At 40.4% G+C, this 14,456-nt stretch overlaps 1 protein-coding gene across 1 annotated transcript; it reads right to left on the bottom strand.

Moving 5' to 3' along the window:
• Window positions 1–8,022: 8,022 nt before the first annotated feature.
• LOC140760762 (pentatricopeptide repeat-containing protein At4g39530) lies at window positions 8,023–11,208 on the bottom strand. The gene has a single exon (XM_073097763.1). The coding sequence runs from the start codon at window positions 10,935–10,937 to the stop codon at window positions 8,457–8,459; it is 2,481 nt and encodes an 826-aa protein (XP_072953864.1). The 5' UTR covers window positions 10,938–11,208; the 3' UTR covers window positions 8,023–8,456.
• Window positions 11,209–14,456: the final 3,248 nt, after the last annotated feature.

Here is a 14,456-nt window from a genome sequence, read left to right as displayed (position 1 = left end):
ATATTCTACAAACCTACTTATCCCCACACAAATCTACCAACCATCTTCTATCTGAAATTGTAATCAACTAAGTAATTTGTTCTACCTGATCTCTAAGTCTAAAAATTTCGTCCTTGGATTTGATTTAAGCAAATTTCGGACTTATCATCTTTGGATCTGATTTGAAACACTTTTTGCTAACATGGAATTTTCATTTGACTTGGAGGATTTTATTTGGATCGACTTACTGGTAAGTTCTTAGTGATTCTAAAGCCAATAATATTTTTTTTTTGAGTTCAAATTCCAAATTTTATTCAAATAACTTCGGTATTATAGCAGTTTTGTGCACATCTTCCAGGTTGATGCAGATTTGATGGTACCTCACTCTTAAGTCAAGTTTGCTAAAGCAAGCTGACCTTGTAAGTTCGTCCAGCAACTCTTCGATCACCAGTATTAGGTACCGGTCATTTGCAATAGTAGAGCTTGGTCCCCTGCACATGGAAGTCCCAAAAGTAGTTGCAACATCAGCCCTTGTCGCGGTTGGTTTCCATCCAACAGCACTCTTCGACCAATCCTTCGAAATGTAAGTGTGAGATTTGAAAAATCAAATGTCATGGGCCCCAAGCTTTGAAGCTATTAGGTCCCCAAGACAATGTCGAAACCTCGCAAGGCCAACGGATAAAAATCTAATGTGAAAGTTTGGCTTTGCACCTTCAATTCCACACCTCCATAAATAAAATATGCCTGCAATGTGGTACCATCTCCAATCGTCACATTGAACCCATCCGTGGGTTCCAACTTGAGCCCAATCTTCCTAAGAAGCCTCTTATCAATGAAGTTGTGGGTGAACCCGGTGTCGATCAAGATTCTCACTATAGTATTCTTGGCTACACTATTCACCCGCAAAGTCTTTAAAACGGCTGTCCCTAAATATGCGTGAAGGGAGATTTCGGCTATCATGTCTTCCACAGGCTGCTCCTCAGCTACTCCTCCTTGCTATCCAACCACACCTTCATCTTCAGCGGCAATCTCATCCTCTACCTCCTCCAATCCGTCTATTAGCATCACCGATCCCATTGGTTTAGCGCAGCGATGTCCAGGTACAAACTTCTCATCACAACGAAAGCATAGTTCTTTGGCTCTTCGTTCCTCTAGTTGAGCAGGTGTGAGTGCTCGTCTCGGACCTTTAGGTGCGTACTTCACATCTTGGGAGGGCTTTAGGGGTGCTCGATGAGGCACCATTGCAATAACAGTTCTTAGTACACCGGTAATATTTCCTACCGCTATGGTTGGTTGAACTGGATTACGGCTTCCTTGGCTCATCCAGTTCTATTTGAGGTGTAACTTCATGGCTCGATGTTTGTCTTCCATGAGTACTGTATTTTCAAAAGCCTTGTTTAAGGTTCTAGGCCTTAAAGCCCTCACATCGGCTTGTATATCTCCCCGTAGCCCAGAGATGAAGGTGCTGCGAAGTTGTTTGACCTGTCCATGGAGATTGACATCGGCTATTTATCCTCTCAAATTCTTCTTGGTATGCCCCAACCTTGGTCCTTTGCACCATCTTTGAGAGGAGAGCATCGAAGTCTTCATACCCTGATGCTCCAAATCGCTGCATGATATCGGCGCAAAAGTTGACCTAAGTCTCAATCATCTCATGGGCATTGGCTGCTTGAAACCAATGAAGCGCCACATCTTCAAGGTGGAAGCTCACAAGCATCACCTTATATTCTTCCGTTGTACCCTAGTATGCGAAGAATTATTCTGCCTTATACAACCAATCGATCGGATCACCATCTTTAAACTTAAGAAATTTGAGATGTACGATTTGCCCATGGATACCGTTGTTTCGATCCGGATCATATCCCAGTCCTTGTCTAACCGAAGAAGGGTGCACCATGAATGGTTGATGATCCCTTCTTCGATTTTGGTTAACTCGACGTGGTTCTGGTTCGTATTACCCTGCCCACGGATCTAGATCTCCAAGACAATCTCCATAGTGGTTCACTCGTCGGATGAGCTCACCTACGACTGGGCCTAGTGAAACCATCCTTGCTTATCTCTGCCCATAGGGTGGTGGCAACAGAGGCTCTTGTTAGTGCAAATTCTGAACCGGTGGCGATGGGTTCATGGGGGTGGGTCGATAGTACATTTCTGTTCGCAATGGCTTCCCTTGTAGCTAGTAATTCCTACATCATCTTCATCATTATCTGGTTGTTGATGGCTATTTGTTCGGAAAGAGACCCAAACATGGTTTGAACGTTCGGCTCTTCCGTATTCAGGTTTGGTCGGGCGGTTCCGCAGGTGGAAGTCCCCACAATCGTATCCCCTTTTATTGGGAAAATATCTTCTTCCTCATCTCGCCATGCAGCCATGGCTCTGGTTATCTTCATAGGAAGCATGTGTCTAAGAAACGATGGCTCTAATACCACTCTCGGTAAGATCTCCCCTTAGGCTAAGGCTTGATCTATCCCGATTTTTAGATCTGGACAAGATTTAACACAGAACTTTGAGAATAGATCTTGAAATATGTAACCATCAGATCGATGTGAAATTTTGATATGTTGTAGCCCCAGAAAAGAGCTTTCCCATAAATCTAGTTTCAGGCAAATCGAATGATGGGATCTCAAGATATCGTCCGATTAGTAGACAAATATTAGGGAGTCCGTCTTTGGATCCATGGATGGAGGCACGAGATCCTAGGTGATGATGGATGGTGGTGGACTGGCGGCACCGGTGAATACGTGGAGGTGGAAGGGTTATGGGTGATGGTAGGGTTAGGACAAAGTGATAGATAGATTGAAAGAAGGGGGGGTGGGCCTAAGGGACTAGGGTGAGTGGCCGGTTGAGAGGGGTTAGAAGCGGCGTCGTCGAGGAACGAGAGAACGAGAGAGAAGAAGATGAAGGAGACAAAGACAAAACTCAATTTATTCAATAATGGTTCCATGGTTGCCATTCATATCTTTAGAGGCTAACCAAACAATTCAAAATAGTAATTATTAACCCTAAAACAGTAGATTTTTGTCGATCGCGTTCGAATGCACAATTCGCGTTCTCTGTATGTGTGAACGTGATGCAGACGTTCACAACCATGTTCGAACATGACGTTTGAACGCACATTTTGCACTCTCTGTATTTGTGAACCTGATGTAGACGTTCGCAAGCGCGTTTGAACGCACTCCACTCGCGTTCAAACACGACATACAGAAAATTTATTTTTCTATAAATTAAACACTAAAACAAGGATAATAGACACCCCTAAAGTGTATCCATGCTCGAGATAACATCGGTGAAGTCCGAATCGTATCAGGTTGCCCACAAAACTTTGTCATCACCATGGTAGAGATCTCCATAGACGCCACAAAATGCCCATTCGTCTTCGAGATCAAGTTCATGTATAGTCGCAATGATGTAGCTACTGTTGGTTTTGATCACCTTCACCTAGAGTGTATCGTCCTAGAGTAACTATAGACCTCTAGTGAAGCCAACAGTTCAACAATAAAACTATCCTTGAGAGGAAGAGAGAGAATGATTCTTTCGACCTTTACCTTTCCATATTTTGCTTCGGAAAGGAAGGCCAAGGATGAGCAGGCGCTGTAGAGGAGGTTTGTGAGGTTGCGAACTATCGAGACCCCTCAGCCGCCCTGATAGTTCCATGCCAATGCCCTCATTGGCGGCGTCATGACGAGTAGCTACTCATCGCGGGTTTTGAGATTGGTGCTTTATTTTGGACATTCTTTTGGCATGGCTTTAGTGATCTAATAGAGCTCTCGAGGTATGGATAAGGAGATATCTTTCTTTGCAATAGAGAAGAGGGGTTGGTGAGCTTTCTTTTTGTTTGGTGAGGCAGGATGGGTCACCACATGAGTAGAGGAGGAGTTGGGGCTGCGTCCTTTGCATGGACACTTGCATAGGGTTGAACAGGTGGCGTGTCAGCGTTTTGATGGGCTATAGGGCCAATAACAATCATCAATCCGTGTGTGCATCTTTGTCCTTGCCTTTCTTGTCATCAATAGTTGGTTTGTGTGTGCCTATCGCCTTCATTCCCCAGCTACCGTCAAAATGCACCGGGATGGAGAACAAACTACTCTCTTCATTAATGCGAACAGCTAACTTGAGTGGTGAGGTCGCCTTGTTGAGGCAAATATTGCCTTCAAGCAGGGATACCCCCACTAGGCCCTCAACAGGTGTATGTGGAGGAGTTGCAGGACTGACACCTTCCCTCACTAGTATTAGAGGGGATGACACGTCTTCTAACCTAGCAAGTCTTGTACCTTCAACACCATCGTTTCCCCTTCTAGGCTTAGGCAACTGTGACATTTGGCCGTGCAACCTCATGTTTGGCATGCCGGAGTTGGAATCTTCAAGGAAATGCCTAAGAGGAGGCTTGTTCCCTTCTCCCCCTTTGTAGGGGGATTCAGATTGAGTCGCCACCGCATTAAGACTAACAAACTTTGGTTTGAGGAGGCTAAGCAGCTGGGACCTTATATGGGGCGGGAACTCTGCTTTTGATTTCTCCTCAAGGGCTCCTTCTACATGCACTCAGTGAGCTCATGGCCGATTCATCCACAGAAGAAACAGTGTTAAGGAATCCTTTCGTATCTCAGTGTGACTTCTGCAGCGGAGCTGTTTAGAAGAGTGATGGAGATTAAGGGGGTCAGGGTCTAGTGATATCTACAAAGATTCTCATTCTAATGAAATAGGTCAATTTGCAACTATTGACTGTGTCCAAGGTGACCGGAGTCCCAACTCTTTCTACAAGGGTTATTTCAGTTCTCATCAACATGTATTCCAGAGGAAGCCCATGGAACTACACTTAGAACTCGTAGTGGGAGAAGGTCCATAGCTCGGTTGGGAGATTGGGCTGAAAAGGAGCAATAAAGAAGAGATCTCTGTTGAAAGACCAAGGTGAGCCTAAAAAAACCTTCCATGTGTCTATTTCTAGCTCAAAGGCTAGAAGGTAAACTCCTTTGTTAGCTTCTACGAAGTCAAGTTCACCTTCCAAGTTCCAAGCTCTAGTGAGGGTAGTTTTGAGGTCAATAGAGTTGAAACTTCTATTAGTGATGAGCTTGCCAGTGAGGTAAAGACTTGGTTTACGTTAGGAAACCATGCATTCTTTCACCATTGGGATCACCACCTCTATTTTCCCCTCGGAGAGAAGTTCTGAGAACTTCCAAAGAAACTCCTCGTCCAAAGAAGCCATCGTCAGTGAAGGAAAAGAAACTCTTTGATGGTTAGAGAGTAGGAGTGTAGGGCAACAAATACTAAGGTAGAGGAGAGCAGACCTGACGGCGAGAAAGCTTAAGGGAAGAATGGAGGTTGGCAACATATGAAAATTGATCAACCAACATTGTTTTTCTCTTTTCTCCCTTTCTTTTGGCATTCCATGTTTACCCTTTCTATTTTCTGAAAAAACGTCCATAGACATGGTATTATCAATAAGAAACTAGAATACATAGGAGGATCAGTCCAACTTTTACAAATATCATTTTAATTAGCTAAACTAGAAAAACCATAAGCTAAGGTGTTATTACACCTACTCATGGTACAATCTATCCCTCTATTTGGACAATGGGCCAGTCCAAATAGTCTTGTTTTAGTTTTTTTTTTCTTTAGTTTGACCTTATTAAATTGAAATTGAGACATTAAAATTTAATTTTTAGAAAATAATAATGTATTTGTTTATAATATTAGGAGGACAGGAACTATAGTAACTGTAAATAACATTGCATTTAGATTAATTATTCCTATAACTCTTGTGGGTTTATTCTTAATAGTTATTTTACTAACAAATAATTGAACATTTCTAAACTTGTGTGTTAGTTCTACAATATAATTTATTATTTAGTTTCTAAGTTATGTTTCTTTTACTTATATTGCAATTATATTCGTCATATTGATAGATCTGTTGCCATACATGGAGGATCTCGTGTTATAGGAGGAACATTTGTAGCAGTTAGATACACTTCAAATAAGTGACTGTTTTGTAATCTAAGGGTAGAGTAGCATATTGGGATGATGCATTTTGACATTGTAATAATATTATGATATTTATCTTCATGATTTTATTATTGGCATTTATATGCTATAAATTCATAATAATTAAATACATGCTTTATACATCATGCACTTTTAGTATGTTGATTATATCATATATGTTGTTAGATATTGTACCACATGCATGTATCCCCAATTAGTTAGATTCCATCTCGGTAGTACCATTTTACTCAGTTACCTAGGTTAGAGACAAAATTTATATCTATCCAAGCTTGAAATCTTTATAGATAAATCATTCAAAATGTATGTTGAGAGTAGGCATGAGTACTATCAAGTATGAAGGTCAACACTTGATGATCATAAAAATTAATGATTGTGAGGTAGTGTTCGTACTAGCAGTACTATTATGAACAAGATCTGGATCGATTTGTACGTCAAAAAATTATAAATATTTAGGTGGTGGTAGTTTCGTGAGTTAGGATACTAATAGCTTTGGTTTCACCTAAATTGGAGGTCAGAATAAATGGATATAAAAAAAAAGTGGAACAAGGTTAGAATAGAGCAGAAAGGTAAATATCCAATGTCGTGGCAATCGTCCAAGGGTGGTGGACGACCAAAGGTGGTAGTGGACATTCGTAAGGTAAAGTGGCCGCTAGAGGAAGATGGTGACTAAAATTTGAAAGATCAGAAGATTTTTACGATTATGATCTACTCCTAAAAATATAAACACGATCTAACAGTTATATGAAAAAATAAAGACGAAAAAAATAATTTAACTAAGTTCAAATTTATTTCATGATAATTATCAACACATATTCACTCCTATTTATAGGAGTAAAAATTCTAATATATCAATCCATATTCAATTTATCTACTTTATTTGAAATTTAAAGCAATAAGATAAATCTAACTTACTAATTCAATTTGACTCACCATGCTTCTAACCATCTTATCTTCAATGTATCCATGGTGGTTTTCATACCTTCCGTCACTCTTGAAATGCATGTCCTCGATTTTTATATAGATCTCGTTTGCCACGTGGAGAAGGGAATCCATAGTGGGATCTACTCTAGGGCCCACTTGTTTGAGCCATAGTTGTGCCCTAGTAATGGTTGGCTCAGACCAAATCTTAGTCATAGGTGGTTCGAGCCGAGGTCTTAGCGCATGCAATTTAGGGCATGGCATGGGTGCGAAAGGTCCAAGGAAGTGACCGGTCATGATGGTTTGGGCTGATGATACCTAGATCGCCACTAATGGAAAGCTAGGGGTTTCCACTATAGCTTCCACCACCGGTGGGGAAGACGACGTCACGACCGTTGCTGGGGGCTACTTCAGTGTTGCTACGATGGAGGGCTCAGTTTACAAGGATAGGGGGTGCTCTACTACGACCGGAGGAGGGATGGTTGTCGCTATTTGGATGATCTCCACGTTTTCACCATTATTATGCTTGAAAGTGGAGGTGGTGGTTGTTCTGTGGCGGCCAACGGCGGTGGTACTCGATGGCGGCTAGTATGACCTCTGTCAAGGCCTGAATTGAGTCCTTGAGGGAGGTTTGCATCTCCTTCAAGCTCTCGATGGACTCTATCACTACCTTCGCCCATGTGGGTGGCTTACGTTAGCAATTGCTAGTTGTGACATGGAGATGAATTCCTGATCCTCCATGATTGATCTTTCTTCGTTCGTCTTGGATCGCGTGATAACTATTGTCTAAAAAACGTCTGCTCTGATACAAATGTTATGAACTTGATCTGAACTGTTATTAAATTAAATAAATGAAATTGTCACAAAGATTTATTAAATTGGAAACGAATACAATAACACGAAACAAAAGAGCTTGTGCATTAGTGTGTTTTTCTAGAGTAAACAGACTCAGCAGCTCTAACTACGAAACAAGTATTCCAATTGTATGCTAATCAGAAAGAAGTATTCTACAACTTATTCCACTCAAACTGAATCATATAGTTAATTTGTTTTGGAATTAGAGGCAAAAATCAAACAGCTTAAATTTGCTCAAGGGTTGCATGAAATAGATTTATAACCAGGGAAAAATTTTGGACTTATCAACGGATGGTAAATATTTCTCTAACTTACATGACATTGTTTCAATGGAAGAATGCATCATATAGTCAAACCAATACAGTTCAGGAATAAGGTCCATAGTGTTGCAATTGTTGCCGCTTTCAATGGTTGTATATATTTGTTATCATCACCATACAAGAGATTAAAGAGAGTGGATTAGACATAAAACAGCTAAAGGCTCACATGATTGTCTCTGCTCAGATGGTTAGGATACTCGAATCAAGTTATGTAGAGCAGAATTACTAGCAAAGCTTCTCGAATTGCACAATCCGTTAGGGTTCCCTGTGAACTTCAAGGTCTCTGCTCTGTAATAGATTTGCATTTGCTTGAAAAATGACCCCTCTTCCAGAAAAATATGGGCACAGACATGCAATAATTTCAAATTATCGCAAATTGACTTCCTACTAACAACAATAATCATTCCCATCAAATAATGAACGTTCCAACATGTTGCCATAACCAACACCTTTTAGTAGTTCTGTCAATCCATCCAACACTGAATAGATCAACTCTGCCTGTTGATGCTCTTTTCCTCTTGCAATGAATACATGGACCTCCTTCATCACTTCAATCCAACTATAACCTGGCTCCTTAACTGCTCCAATTGAATCCATTTCCTCTCGCACCTTCTCCACATCAACCCACATCCCCTTGGAAGCAAGCATATTTGACAAGAGGACATGAGGGCCACTATCTGTGGGATCCATCAAAAGTGCCATTTTAGCTGCATATCTTCCTATTTCAATGTTGCCGAACACTCGACATGCATTGAGTAAGCTCCTCCACACAACTGCAGCTGGTTCAATTGGCATGTGTTCGATAAATTCTTTTGCCTCCTGCAGTTTCCCTGAACGACCAAAAAGACTAACTACGGAAGCATAATGTTCCATTCCTGGCTCAATGCTGTAATTTTCTTTCATCGAATTAAAATAATGTAATCCTTCATCAAGAAGCCCTACATGGGCACATGCTGATAGTACACCAACAAATGTAACATAGTTTGGTTCTACTTGCTTGTCTGTCATCATCTTGAAAACTTTGAGAGCTTCTTCTGCATAACCATGTTGCGCATACCTTGAAATCATGGAGTTCCAACACACAACGTCCTTCCCACAAGTCGACTCAAAGAGGACCCAAGCTTCTCTGATGCAACCACACTTTGCATACATGTCTATAAGAGCATTTGAAACATGAGGATCAAAGTCTACACCTGCTTTTATGATCTGGTTGTGAAACTGTAAGCCATGAAATATGCTTGCAAGATAACTAGCTACAGTAACAAGAGCAACAAATGTGAACTCATTAGGTACCATTGGAGAAACCTGCAATTGGTGGAAGAGTCTTATGGCCTCTTCACCTTGCTCATTTTGGGCGTACCCAAAAATCATTGCATTCCACACCACGAGATCTCTGTCTTCCATCTCATCAAAGACAGCTCTTGCATTTTCAGCAAGTGAACACTTTGAATAGACATCAACCAAAGCACTACCAGCATAAAGATCCAACGATATCCCTGCTCTAATGATAATACCGTGAATCTGCTTGCTCAAATCCACAGCCAATAGTGATGCTGATGCCCCAAGAAGGCTAACAAACGTCAAAAGGCTTGGACATAACGAGTGAGACCGCATTTTATTGAATAGATTGAACGCTTTTGTGAGCTCCCCGTGGCTTGCATATCCTTCAATCATGGCATTGTAAGAGATCACATTATCTTCTGACAAGACATCAAATACATCTCTTGCCTCGTCTAAAGAACTACATTTTGCATACATATCAATGAGGCCATTCTTTACATATTCATCAGACTCGATATTAGCTTTAATGGCATAACCATGTATCTGCCTCCCTTTCCACAAATCCATCAACGAGCCACACGAGCTCAGGATACTCGTACAAGCAAAACCATCGGGCTGCCACCCTGACTGACTCATTTCCAAAAATAAGACCATTGCTTCACTGTCATAGGAATTTTGCATGTAGCCTGCTATCATTGTGGTCCATGAGACAAGGTTCCTAGCAAACATCCAGTCGAATAACTTTCGTGCAGTATCCAATCTAGAGCACTTGGAGTATAAATCTATCAACACATTGTTCACAGAAATATCCATTTCTGTGGCACTTCTATATGCATAACCATGGATTTGCCTCCCTCCCTCTAGAAAATCAATTGCAGAGCAGGCACTAATGGCACTTGAAAGAACAAATCTATCAGGTCGAACCCCCTCATCCCTCATCAAGTTAAATAACTGCAATGATAGGTCGCTCTTCCCAATTTGTGAATAACCCGTAATTACTGCAGTCCAAGTCACAGAGTTCCTAATGGGGAGTGCATCAAATATCAAAGTAGCCTCGTCCATACATCCAATCTTTGCATATAAATTAATCAAAGAAGTACCAACATAGACATCGATATCAAAACCCAACTTGATGGTAAGATTATGAACTTGGATGGCAGGGCGAACAGCCTTTGACTGGACACATGCTCGCAGGACACTGGAGAGAATGAATTCATTCGGCATATCCAAAGAGACCATTCGGAAGCATGAAAAGAGGGAGAGGGCCTCTTCCTCTCGACCGTGCTGTGCATACATGGAGATCATTGACGACCAAGAGATCAAATTCCTGCGAGGCATTCTGTCGAACAGTTGGCGTGCAGAACGAAGTCTGCCGGATTTGGAATAGCCATTTAAGAAAAGGTTGCTCAAGAAGAGATCGGAGTAGAGGCCGGAAACGATGGATTGGGCGTGGATGGGTCGGAGATGGAGGTGGTGCGTTTGATCTGTGATGCATGACTGCAAGAGATGGGTTAGGGCTTGGGCTTTAAAGTGGGTGCTATGCTGAGAAGGAGATGGGAAAGCGCATGCGAAGGATTTAAATTTCATGCAGGCGGAACGGCTAGCTAGCTGAAGGATTTCCACAGCAATTGCTAGATTTGACGGGAGCTAGGGTTTCAAGATTAGGACTTGGTTTCGAAGTGAAGAGATGTAGCGGCATATCTCGTCTTCAATGTCTTTGATCTTTTACAACAAGGTCGTCATTATCGCCCCAGCTCTGGTGGTGGTCTTCGGCCCCCGCCTTCTCGATGTTCCCCTCCCGACGAAGGATAAGAGGAAATTACGAAAGTGTCACGGTGTACTGTGGGCCTTCATTAGGCTCTTTGGGCTGAAAACTGGCCACATACGTACGAAGCTTTTAGACCCCATTGTTGGATCCTATATAGTAGGGCTGTCAAATTAACAACTAACTTGGGCTCAATGTGAGCTGAGCTTGAGTTGAGTTGAGTAGATCATAAGCCGAAGTTTATTTCTCTTTTATATTTGATTTCATCTATAAAGCAAATTCAAGAATATATGCCTACTTACGAAATCATTTCCAAAAATCATTTACCTATCTACCAAATAGGAAACGATTCATACAACCCCTTTTAAATATCCATCCCCCTCACATGGTGCATTTCTATCTACCTGTGTGCAACTCAATTCAATCCATATTCTTCGACTGTGTTTTTCATGATTCGATTCCAAAAGGAGATTGCCAAGTAAGTGTATTTATGAATTCTTACAATCTAGGGTGTAGATGATCCGAGTATTGTCTTCCTAAACCTCACCAAAAACAACGATGAAGAATCTTCTCTCCTTGAGAGTGATGGGAAGAGCACCACCGGCCCCGGAAGGAGGAGAAGATGTCTCTCTTCGGAGAGCTTTATCATCTAAGTCGACTAAGGATAGACAACCAACGAGGCGATCCTAGGTAGATGTGGCAATAGGTCATCAAACACTCCCTTGGCACACAAGGGCACATACCAAAAGCAATAGACCCGAAGGTGTTGCAGGCATGTCGAGATAGGTGGAGACTTACCATGTTCAGGCGTTTTCTTGGCAAGGGCTTTCCCTTGACTAGGCTAATGTTCGTTCTAGCACAACTATAGAACGGGATTTCACGGGTTCTCCGTCTCAGACATGGAAGAAGGTTTCTACGTGTTCCAATTTGAAAGAGAGGCTGATCTTCAATACGTGTTGGCTAATGGTCCATGGACGGTCCAAGGGATGGTTCTCAATCTAATACCATGGCGAAACAACTTCCGACCAACAAAGGATGCCTTCGCTACCTCACCTGTTTGGATCTAGTTGCACAACCTACCAAAAGAGTACTAGAAGCTCGAGGCCCTCATCGCAATGGCTACTTACTTTGGAAAACCTTTGAGGGTGTGAATGAGACTACGCTAGACCATATGTGTAATAACTCAAATCTAAAAATAAAATAATAATAATAATAAATAACTATTAGTGATAATAAAATAATTACCATAATAATATATGATAATAAAATAATTACAATAATAATATGTGAAATAAATTAAAATTAAAATTTAAAAAAAATTAATTAATGAAGTGTGCATGGTCGGCCTCATGCCATGCATTGCCTGGCGTGCTGAGGGCTCCACGCGCCCCGGCCGCCCCTATCGCAACCAACCGGCTACAGCTAGCTAGCCATGGTGGGCCCTGTCGCTGCACCCCCCAACCGCCTCTCCTTCTCTCTCTCTCTCTCTAAACTCTTTCTCTCTTTCGGTCTCTCTCTCACTTTCTTCTTTCTCTCTCTCCTCATGGATGTGTCGCCACCGGAACCCATTGTCGCCACCTCCATTAAGCATCAGTGAGGTCCTCTCCCTTTCTATCTCTTTCTCGCTTTCTCTCTCTCTCTCGGGCTCACTAGAGCCGAGCCGTTGGAGAGAGGCTGGCCAGCAGCGGCCTGTACCCTCCTTGTCGGCCTGGGTTCGCACTCCCCTCCCTTCTCCTTCTTCTCTTCTCTTCTTCTTCTCCTTTCTTCTTTCTTCTTCTTCCTTCTTCTTCTTCTTCTTCTTCCTTAGTTTTCCCCCTTCTACAACAGTGCTGGGCTCGGCCTAGCACTGTAGCAAGGGGTTGCTCCTTTTTAATTTTTTTAAATTATATGATTTATTTTCTAAAATTTAGGTAAATTAGTTTATTCAGATGGTATATTATTTTGATAATTTACTCTCACTGGTATAAGTGTTAGCTAAATATTTTTAGTATAATAATTTAAATACTTGCATATAAATTTATTTATAGTTTAGCCATTAGATTAATACATGTAATCTTATTGATAACAATCTTATATTTTATATATTTAGTTTTATTAAAAATAATTAAATTAATAAGTTTCTATTAATGTTTATGTATACTTATGCATGCATATATTTAATATATATATATATAATGTATTTCTAGCACCTTATTATTATATATTATTTTATTTTCTATACAATAAAATGCTAAGTTCAGATAATTATTTTTATATTGATGGATAATAATTATTATATGTATAATAGTTATTAGTTAAGTAAAGGTAGTACTTCTAAACTAATTAAATTGTAATTAGATACAGTATATAATTTTATTTTATTTTTATTTGATACTTTTATCGTTTATATCAGAAGAGAATAATCATTAGAGTCTTTAGTAAATGAATATAATTTATAGTGATAATATGTTAAAGTTATCGTAACTATATATTAATAATATAAACTTGACTAATTAATAAAGTCTAATAAATTATTATATTTTACACGAATGAATTCTAAGTAGATAAACGATTAATTTCTTACTACTTAAATATTTTCAGATCCCAAACCACCCTATTTGAGACACTAGGAACCTTAGCGGTGAGTGATGATTAATTGATGGACGTGAGGAATATATATGTTGGGTCTTCTAATTAGATGGTGAGTAATTTTATCCCTTAAATGTATTTCTCAAATTAGGATATATTATATAATTATGTATATACATGTTGTCCCATAAGTTAAGATTCTAATGGCTTTCGTTTTACATGAATCTAGGATCAAGATGAAAAGTTATAAATAAAACAGTGGAGAAAGGTTAAAATGAGACAGAATTATAAATATCTAATATTGCGGTAGTTGTTGGAGGGTAGTGGTCGACCAAGGGTGGTGGTGGACGGCCATAAAGTAGGGTGGCTTAAGGATGAGGATTGTGGCTAAGGTTTGGAAGCTCGGAAAGGTTCCATATTTAAGATCTACTCCTATAAAGATAGAGACGATCTAAATGCTATGATACATGATAAAAACGATAAGAATAATTTGGCTGAAGTCAGATTTATTCAACAATGATAATCAACATATGTCCACTCCTATTTGTAGGACTAAAAATCCTAGCGGATTGGATCCACATATAGATTATCTACTTTATAAAATTAAAAACAATAAGATAAAACTAACTAACTCAACTTGACTTAAGTGACTCAACTGACCTAACCCACGTGGTCGGATCATATCAATTTATCATGCTTTTGACACCTTGTTCTCAAGGTGACTAATCTCTCGCGTCCTTGTACTCGTACAGCTTGTCATGCCAATAAGTAGA

Source organism: Typha angustifolia, chromosome 6 (genome assembly GCF_048772165.1).
Source record: "Typha angustifolia cultivar Huaian chromosome 6, ASM4877216v1, whole genome shotgun sequence".
In the NCBI taxonomy this organism is placed as follows: Eukaryota; Viridiplantae; Streptophyta; class Magnoliopsida; order Poales; family Typhaceae; genus Typha; species Typha angustifolia.
Note: the sequence above shows the minus strand (reverse complement) of the source record. Positions and strands in the feature narration are given on the sequence as shown.